The 9,863-nt window shown below is 31.2% G+C and overlaps 2 protein-coding genes across 2 annotated transcripts; one reads left to right on the forward strand and one right to left on the reverse strand.

The window, feature by feature from the left end:
- Window positions 1–1,753: 1,753 nt before the first annotated feature.
- LOC119615919 lies at window positions 1,754–5,892 on the reverse strand. The gene is made up of 3 exons (XM_037971957.1): window positions 5,739–5,892; window positions 2,580–2,801; window positions 1,754–2,512 (listed from the first exon to the last, which is right to left on the reverse strand). The coding sequence occupies exons 1-3, from the start codon at window positions 5,740–5,742 to the stop codon at window positions 1,881–1,883; spliced, it is 858 nt and encodes a 285-aa protein (XP_037827885.1). The 5' UTR covers window positions 5,743–5,892; the 3' UTR covers window positions 1,754–1,880.
- A 1,416-nt stretch (window positions 5,893–7,308) lies between these two features.
- LOC119615916 lies at window positions 7,309–9,863 on the forward strand. The gene is made up of 3 exons (XM_037971950.1): window positions 7,309–7,465; window positions 7,702–8,184; window positions 8,250–9,863. Exons 1-3 carry the CDS (start codon window positions 7,462–7,464, stop codon window positions 9,533–9,535), a joined length of 1,773 nt encoding a protein of 590 aa, XP_037827878.1. The 5' UTR covers window positions 7,309–7,461; the 3' UTR covers window positions 9,536–9,863.

The raw sequence follows: 9,863 nt of genomic DNA on the forward strand, positions 1-9,863 counted from the left end.
CCAATATGGCTGAAATTAAAAAATGCATGACACAACCTGTTTGTGTTTGTTGGCCAGCAAAAAATACAAATGCCGACGGAAAGTGTAAGACAAGGAAATTACAAGAGAGAACTTTTGTAAAAGAAAAACTGTTGCTGTGAAAATAAATTTAAAAAATAATTAATAAAAATAAGGAACAAAATAATTAAACAGCAGTTTCTTTAAAAAAACTAAAAAAATAGTTTTTAATTAACAATATAAAATAAAAATAGCTATTTATTAACATTTTATAAACTATTAACAGTTTTATTAGTGTTCTTTATAAACAATAATTAACTTTAATGTTTTTTGTGTAAAATTTGTTATCTGTCAAATAAATAATTTAATCTATTTCGTTAATCTAGACATTTTTCTTTATTTTTTGTATTATTTATGTCATTTAACAAATAAGTACACGAACACACTTCGGCTTTTAGTTTCGCTGTGATTGGTTAATTCCCTATAAAGAGCCCATAGAGTGCTGAATTGAGTATTAAATAAGGGGTGGGGTTTATTGCTTTTCGTTTCTCTTACTTTTTTTGTTTTTCTTTTCACTTTATTTTCGTTGCTCTGCTGATGAAAAAAGAGATTTTTATTTTTATAAAGAGAGAGAGAGAGTGTGTATGAAGCGAATTTTTTTTATGACCAGCACAGCGAATATTGTTTTAAAAGATACAGCGAAAAACTGTTTTTACAATGCAAATAAAAAATGGTGACTATGAAGGAAATGAAAAAAAGTGTACGTACAAGGAAACTATATGAAAAAATTGTATTTTAAAACAATTATTAAATGAAAGTTTAGTAACAAATTAAAGAAATATTGAAAAGAATTGAAGATTTAGAAATGTAATTATGTATGATTAACATGTTTGGATATTGTTTACAAATGGAAGCAGTGCAATTATACTGACTAATGTATGAAGTAGATAAGTCTATGTACGAGTCTTTTGCCTAGTTTATGGACTAGCCTATAGACTAATCTAAACCTAGTAATATATACAATAGTATATTGACTATGAACTAATCGATTGACTAATCTATAAACAACTCTATGGTCTTTAGAAAAGGTCTAGTATATAGATAAGTCTATTGACTTGTCTTTTGCCGATTCTTTCGATTAGTCAATAGAATAACCCACTGCCTATTCTATGAACTAATCTCTTCTCTAGTCTATAGACAAGTCTATGAACTAGTATATAGACTAGTCTTTGTTGCGAGTCAATGGTCTATTGACACGATATCTGAAAACCCTAATGTGATGGAGAAATTGAAGCCAGATTCAGCGTTGCTCAATCCTTTAGAAATGTGAACTTTAGTCCTTGGGTTTCGACATTTTCAAATTTTGATATTCAATGAACTATTCTATGATCTAAACTGAAGGCAAGCCTATGAACTTAACTTCATAGTATAGACTAGTCAGTGTACGCGTTAATATGTGGACTAGTCTTCTGACAACTTTTTGGACAAGTCCATAGAGAAATATTTTGACCAATAAATGAAGTACTTATAACATTTTGTTTGAAAAGTGCAATAGTACTGAATTGTCCATTTCTAATAAACATAAAATGGCATTAAATATCGAGATGTTTGACCACTAATATTGCTCTCATACAGACTTATAACTCAAATTTAATTAAGTCGAAATATATTTTAGAATCATACCTGAACTGAATTTTTATAACAAAAAGTAAATGGACACATATAGTGTTTATTTAAAATTTATCCATTAATGGAATTTTTTTTCAAAAATTTTGTTCTTTATTAAATAAAAGTCATAACAAAAATTATTAATACATTACATTAAATAAAATTAAATTACTGGGGTAAACAAAAACACAAACATTAATTAATAACGAAACCACTTAGGCTCTGACTAAAACTTCATAATCATGAATGCGCACCTCTTGACCACCAAAAGGTATATACAAACAGCCATGAGAGGGATGAATTTTACCGGGAGTCAAACTACCGCACCAATGACCACGACCAATGTACAAGGGCTCACCATCGGCGGTGCGACCGCAAACAATAGCACCAGGTGGTACACTGCCATTGCTATCGGGTACCCAACCATAACCGTAACCAGCTAAGAGTTCGAAATCATATTTGCAATGTTCTTGACCGCCATAGGCTACATAGGCGCAGCCCTTATTGGGTACAACCTTGGCGGGCAATAAGTCACCATCGTGATAGGCACGGCCAACATAAATTGGATCACCATCAGCATCATTGCCGGCAATAATAGTACCAGGTACAATATTACTACCCGAAGAGGAAACCCAAGTTTCTGGTTGTACCAAAACTTCATAGTGTTCGATTTTGTGTTCACCTCCACCATAGGGAATATACAAACAACCATGAGAGGGATGAATTTTACCGGGAGTCAAACTGCCGCACCAATGACCGCGACCCACATACAGGGGCTCACCATCACTAGTTGAACCCACCTGTAAGGCATGGGGTGGTACACTGCCACCACTGCTCGGAATCCAAACTGTAAAAAGATATTTTTTTTGCATAAAATCTTTTTTCAAAAGTTAAGAAAACTTAGTTGAACCTACCATAATGATGACCGGTTAAAATTTCCACATCATGTTTGTTGATTTCCTCACCACCCCAGGCTACATAGGCTTGTTTCTTGTTTGGCACTACTTTGGCGGGCAACATGTCACCATTGTGGTAAGCACGTCCAACATAAATGGGATCACCATCGGAATCGTGACCGGCATGAATGGCGAATGGTGGCAAATCTTCATAAACATTTGTGGCAACCCAGGTGTGATCTGTGTGTGTCGGAGAAAAAAAAATGCACATTTATTTAAAATTTAAAACTTTGTATTTAATATTGTAATGTTCCAGCCTACAATTAATGGAATTTACAAAACTTTAAAATGGCCTATAGATCCATGCAGTTTATTGCTTATATTCAGTAGAAATATTAAAGTTTTATAAAAAACTTTAAGGAACGAAATTTTACTAAAGTTTTCTAAAACTTATGAACAATGTTCATCCCTTAAGGGGAACTATAAACTAGAGTTTATTTGCAATAATTTCAAGTTGTTTTTTTTTATAAAAATCTATTTTTTTATCAATTAATAAGACTGATAACTAAGTGTATTTTTAACTGGTATTTTAAAGAAAAAACTTCATCTGTTAGCTGGAAAATATAATAAAAATATCTATGAAATATTCATAAAATTTAATAATATAAAAACCGCATTAAACACAAACGTTAACTATTTACAGATATTACGGTGGTACCTTTATAAAAAGAAATTACTTTTATAAAATCAAAAGTTTATTTCAGTTCATCATAAACAGTATTAAACATTAATTTCCAAGTTAAAACAAATTGAGAAAGTTTCTTTATTATTGTTACCACCCTAATGACTTGTATTATAACTGTGGTTGATGATTTATGATCTTTGGTAAAAGTTTTGCATTTAAAAAAGCTTGTAATTAATAATAATTTAATCTATTTCGATACCCGGGTTTTAAAAATAAAGTGTTAATATCAATGACTCTAAAGAATTCGTCGATAACTGCAAAAAATATAAAACATATTTTACACATGTTTTTTTAAAATACAATTGGTAATTATTTACACAATATTAATTTGTTTATTGTTAAATTATTTGCAAATAAAAAAACTTTTGTAAGAAGATAAATATTTGTCAAGACATATGAAGGTAAATACATACATATGTATGTAAGTATGTATAAAATTATCTAGAGTGTGTATAGTAGGAAATAAACGATCATAATGAATCATTTTTAGTAACCAACTATAAGATAAGTCATTTAATTGACACATTGTTTTTACAAATAAGCTACCCTATTTAGGAATTGTTAATATGTGGACTTAAAGGTTTAATGTCTTTTGAGAAAGTTTAATGACATTTGAATATGAAAAACAACAAACATTTTAAGTTTTTTTATAACAAAATTAGTTATAAAAAACCTTCAAATTATTATTATCTCCATATGTCTGCATAACAATAAAATTTAATCAATACAATAAATTTATTAATCAGTAGAAAAAATCGTTATTTAAGGTTGAAGTATGAATTTCCAATGAACTAGAAATTCCTGCTGCAACGAAAAGGTTTAATGGAAATATAACGGTTATTGAATAAAAAAATGGCGTTACTAAAGTATTTAATTATAGATCACAATACCCTATAGCAAACAATGTTAAAAAAACTTAAGGTACGTTCACATCTATCAAATATTTGACATAAAATATCAAACCACTAATTGTGGGAAATATTTTTTTGATTTGTAATAGACACAAATAATAAAAACCATTTGATAGTTTATATATACAATCGATTTATTTTTTTTTTTTTTAATTTTTAGACCTACCCCTTATTAAATTTTCGTTAAAAATATGAAATCTGCAACGATTAGACTGAGTTTTGAAAGAGGCCCTTTATGGGGGTTTGGATCAACAATGAATCAAACTCCACAGAGTTTGAAAAAACAAAGTTTTCTTATAATAGATAAATTTTATACTAAAAGCGATATATTCATGAGATTTAATGGTGACTAAAAGGAACTTAAGGGCACTAGGGTCTAATATGAATCGAACTTCATAAAATTTGTTGAATGTATTAAGGCGTATTATGTTAAACTTATTTATGGTGAATTTGATCGCGATACTTATTATAATAATTGCGACTTGTAGTTCGATAAGAAGAACTGCTGTGGAGTTATCATCTCAGAAAGTGATTCTGAGTTGATCAAGGCTGTGATTCTTATCCTTCTTCCAATTTTTCATCGTTATATATGACCCAATTTTTAAAATTGATGTCTTCCGATTTTGATGAAATTTTCATCAGGTTAGTACTATTGGATAGGAGATCAGACACAAATTTTCAGCTCTATCGGTTAAGAACTGCCGGAAACAATAAAGAAATAGATATCCGGCAGTTCTGGACCGATAGAGCTAAAAATTTGTGTCTGGCATACCATCCAATTGGACTAATATTGGTGCAAATTTCATCAAAATCGATTTTTTGAGTTGGGTCACTTTAAATTGAAATGAAATTGCACAAACTATAAGGGTTCCAATGTAACCACATTTTTTTGCAGAGGTCTTGAAATTGATTGTGGTTTAATTCAAATCATTTTCTAATGGAGGTATAGGATTCATTCTAAATTTCAAGTTTCTTAAAAAACGATTTTCTTAAAAAAACATTTTTAATTGTAGTGAATATAAGATTCGTTATTACCGCTTATAACTAACTATCGTATTTGTTTTTGTTTTGACTCGTTACTGATAAATTGATAAAGTTTGAAATAGCTTTATCACAATAACTTAAATTCACTGACTATGGCAGGTACTATAGATAGAAATTCTACAAAGTTCTTTTAGTTATAAAATTAAGACACCTACTAAAGATTAAAATAAAAACTTTTGTAAATGTAAATGTTTAATAAAAAAAAAACTTTAAGGTTTTTCAAATATTACACGAAATAAATGGAACCACATACAATGAGAAAAAACACTGGGTTTAAATTGTAAAAATGTTCTTGTTCGAAAAACATTTGCTAATAATAGTTTAGCAATGATTTCTTGTAAAAATCTTGTAAAATTATCTACATATTTTATTACAACTAAAAAGTGAAAATTTTTATTTACCTTTCAATTACAAAGTTTTCCATTTCATTTAATACACTTTTATTTTCATAAATTTACAATACTTTTTTCCACTTACCCATTGTGATGTTTTTTTTTTTTAATTTATTTATCAGAAAAACTATTAAAATTTTTTAAATATTAAATATAACGTTCTTTAGTCTTTGAGCTTTTAACTGTAACTGAAACGCTTGAGAAGAACAAATTTATTTAACAAGTTTGTTTTTTTATTTCTCTTATCAGCTCCTTCTGCTGATACAATACATTTTTTGTTCTTGTTGTTTTCACAAACACCTGATAAAACACCATTGTTGCCGGTATATACTGGGTGTTGAAGTCATGATACAGTTACGATAAATATGTATATAGTTTTTATAACCTAAATATGAAATGTTTATTATGACATAATGACACCCTGTATCTGTATCTAGACCTTTAATCTTATCATAACTTGTGAAATGGGAAATTTAATAAACATTTTACATTTAAACTTTTAGATCTGACGTGTTTTTTTTTGAGCTATTGTAGTGAGTAATAGAAATCACTATTCCAAACATTTCCATTCAGTTTGTTATAGTTTTGTGCCTGGAAGTTGGTGGGGAAGTACCTACCATTGTCTTTCCATTAAGCTTTTTACACTTATCGAGTAATGTTAAGCGAAAATTCCAAAACTTCCAAAAACTGATATTTGAAAGTTTTTTAATAGAAAATGGGATATAACTGGGGAAGTCCCTTTGAGTTTCTATTACACTTTTTGTCACTTGCAGTGTTAATGGAATGTTAATTCAGAATTTAAAAAAAATCTAAGAAAATTGCCCTATATCTGGAAGTTTTTTTACAATTTCCGAGTCATTACTCGGCGAAAGTTGATTCAAAAATATATACATTTTCGATAATTACTGATGTGTTTTAAAAAGGGTTTCTTAAATATTCCAGTTATTAAAAGTATTGCCTACTAATACCAGCAAAATTGCCGGTTGTTCTCTGTCAGTAGCAATACTCCTGAAGTAACCAATGCCTCCAGCACTTGATCCACCATAACCTTATGGAGCCAATTGCAAGTCCATTGTTTTATTAATCATGTATTATTATGAGTTAAAGTCTTCCAATATTGGTCAATTCTATAGTTTAACTACAATCTATTGATTTTAAAACATTAAAACAGAAAAAAGTTCTTCAGGGCACAAATTCCGACATTCTAAAGCTAACGAAAACTCGATAGAATTTTGACAAATTTTATTAGAATTTTCGAAGGCTTTCCAATGCCAGAATTGGGCAACAGATCAGTATCTCAAACTTAAAAACGAAACAGCTAGAGCAAAGCTTTCAAAAATATGAAAATGAAAGCTAGACAAAAAGCTTTTTCAGAATCAAATTAAAAAACTTATTGGAAATTTTTAAAATTTCTGAAACTGAAATTCTGAAAAACAGTAATTTATTTATTAATATACTCAAAACCCTTTAAACAGAATACCACTGGTTGACTCATTGTCATGGATTTGTTTTTGGAAATTGAGCTTTCTTTATCTTGAACTCTTTCATTTTTATTGGAAGCAACAGTAAAAGTATTTTGTTTTTTTTTTTTTTTTTTGTTAATTTTTCTTTTGTTTTTATTAAATATCGTTGATAAAAAAGAATTGTTTTCGATTATGGACACATGAATCAGCTTTAGCATTTCGCCACTAAATAACAACAAGTTAAGAAGTCAGTCAAGTTAGTCAACGATAACGTACATAAAATATTGCTTTTAAAATATTGTTTTTTTTCCAAAGAAATTGTCTTAAACAAATAAATAGTTATAAATGGGTAAGTTTTTATTTAAACAAAGTCTAAGGCAAACAAAGTTTTAAAATAAAACTAAAGATTAATCAATTATTATAAACAAATAGAACATTTTGGTGTGAGTTTCGAAAAAAAAGAACTTAAATGTGTTTATGTATGATTATAACAAATTAATGTTAAAAAATTTAAAAATTTGCGAATATTCCAGAATTTTTAAAACTTTCAAATCCTGAAAAAATAATAAACTCATTTAATTTTAGCCACTAAATGGTTACATTCGTCACCTTATGCTCCTCTACCGCCTAATGCCGTTGTAGGTGGTTACGATATGGACGGTAGTCCAATATATGTGGGACGTTCATATCATGAAGGTAATCAGCTGCCAGTCAAAGTAATACCCAGTAAAAGAGCTGCCTATATATCATATGCCGGTAGCGAACATTCTAAAACACACTATGAACTATTGGTGGGTGATAATTACAGTTGGCAACCCTGCTTTGGGGCAAATATACCACCGAATGCCATACCAGTGGGTGAGACAGTAAGTGGTAGTGAACCTTTATTTATTGGTCGAGGTCATCATGGCAACAGTTTAGTAGTGGGTAAGATACAGCCCTCACATGCTTGTCTTTATATACCGTTTGCTGGAGAGGAAATTAAATTGGACAAATATGAAATTCTAGTCTATGGAGGTGCGGCCGTGGCACCACATCCAGAAGAGGGTGATTTAATTAAATTTGAAGGTAAGATAACTCAACTAATATTATTGAGTTTGTAACATAAAATATTGATTTCTATTCCGTTTTAGATTACAAATGGTTACCTTCCTCTGCCTATGCTAATATACCAACTAATGCTGTGGTTGGTGGCAATGATGTAGACGGTGATATGATCTATGTTGGTCGTTCTTTTCACGAAGGTGACATGTTAGTGGCCAAAGTTATACCGGCCAAAAAAATAGCCTTTGTTTCCTTTAGAGGCGCCGAACTGCCGAAAGATCATTTTGAGATATTATGTGGTCGCAATTTGGTTTGGCGTCATTGTTACAATCATATTATACCAGAGAAGGCGGTGTTGTGTGGCAAAACCTCCCTGGGGCAACCGGTTTATATAGGTCGTGGTCACTATGAGGGCAGTTTGACAGTTGGTAAAATTTCTTCAGTACACAAAGCTTTGTTTATACCTTTCCGAGGCGTTGAAAGACGTTTGGAGACCTATGAGATCTTGGTGGAGGAAAAGTTGATACCCGGCTGGCAATTACCGGCCTCCACAGATCCATTACCGCCTCCACCGCCCATGACTCTAGAGAAACCTGGTCCTTATCCACCTGTACCAACGCCCAGTCCATATCCCGAAATAAAACCACCTATGACTACACCACTTGATCCACCACCACCCTATGGAGCCGTTTGTATGCCTATGCCAACTCCTTTGCCTAATTATCCAACCAAACCTTGTAATTTTCCAAAGCCTCCAACTAATTATCCACCACCAACACCAGCTTGTAGTTTTCCAAGACCTCCAACTAACTATCCTCAAGTAACACCAGCTGCAACTTATCCCGGACCACCAGAACATTTTCCCAATCCGCCACCACCATGTTATGCTCCCTCAGTTACACATCCCCATAACATATGGGTACCAGCTCATCCCGGTACTACACCAGGTAATGCTGTACATGCTGGCCATGACATCGACATGACCACCATTTATGTCTGTCGTGCTTATCACAGTGGTGATCTTCTACCTGGCAAAGCTATACCAGGACGTTCTAGTGCTTATGTTTCATATCAGGGCCAGGAAATTCAAAAATCTAGCTATGAAATGCTAGTGGGTGAACATTATATCTGGGCACCGGCAGTTAATGGCTTTGCCGTAGGGGCCGTAGAAGCAGGACGTACTGCATGTGGAGAACCTCTTTATGTGGGCAGAGCTCACTATAATGGCAGCTTGACCTGCGGCAAAATTCAGCGTTCTCATAATTGTCTTTACATACCATTTGGAGGTCGTGAAGTAAGAATCGCTCATGGTTATGAAATTTTGGTGGATAGAAATCAACACAATCATGGTTTTACTGCAGCTATGAATTATTAAGGAGACTTTTTTAACATAACCTATAAAATATAAGACTTTTACAGCTAATTTTTGTAAACAAAATAACTTCATAAGTCACGAATTGGATATACAATCAATTTTCCCTATTATGAGGCTTATGTTATTTTTGTATTAAGCTCTTTAATAATAAAACATTGTGACAATATAAAATCCACTTCTCGAGTTAAAAGTTTGAATATTAATTTTTTTTTAATTTTAGTTAATAACAATGTATCACCCGTTATAATATACATACATATAATTATTCATTAGTTTTTTGCATTGTGAAATAAAACCGCAATGAAATTTTGCAGAAATTGTATATTAA

Source organism: Lucilia sericata, unplaced genomic scaffold (genome assembly GCF_015586225.1).
Source record: "Lucilia sericata isolate MDLA Ls3-8-SP2 unplaced genomic scaffold, ASM1558622v1 Contig000048F_arrow, whole genome shotgun sequence".
Lineage (NCBI taxonomy): Eukaryota > Metazoa > Arthropoda > Insecta > Diptera > Calliphoridae > Lucilia > Lucilia sericata.

What these genes read in the sequence shown, in the direction of transcription:
- LOC119615919 (XM_037971957.1), bottom strand. An exon ending in TTTAACCGGTCATCATTATG is followed by an intron (nt 2,513 to 2,579) that starts GTAGGTTCAACT and finishes ATCTTTTTACAG; the next exon opens with TTTGGATTCCGAGCAGTGGT.
- LOC119615916 (XM_037971950.1), top strand. An exon ending in TGATTTAATTAAATTTGAAG is followed by an intron (nt 8,185 to 8,249) that starts GTAAGATAACTC and finishes ATTCCGTTTTAG; the next exon opens with ATTACAAATGGTTACCTTCC.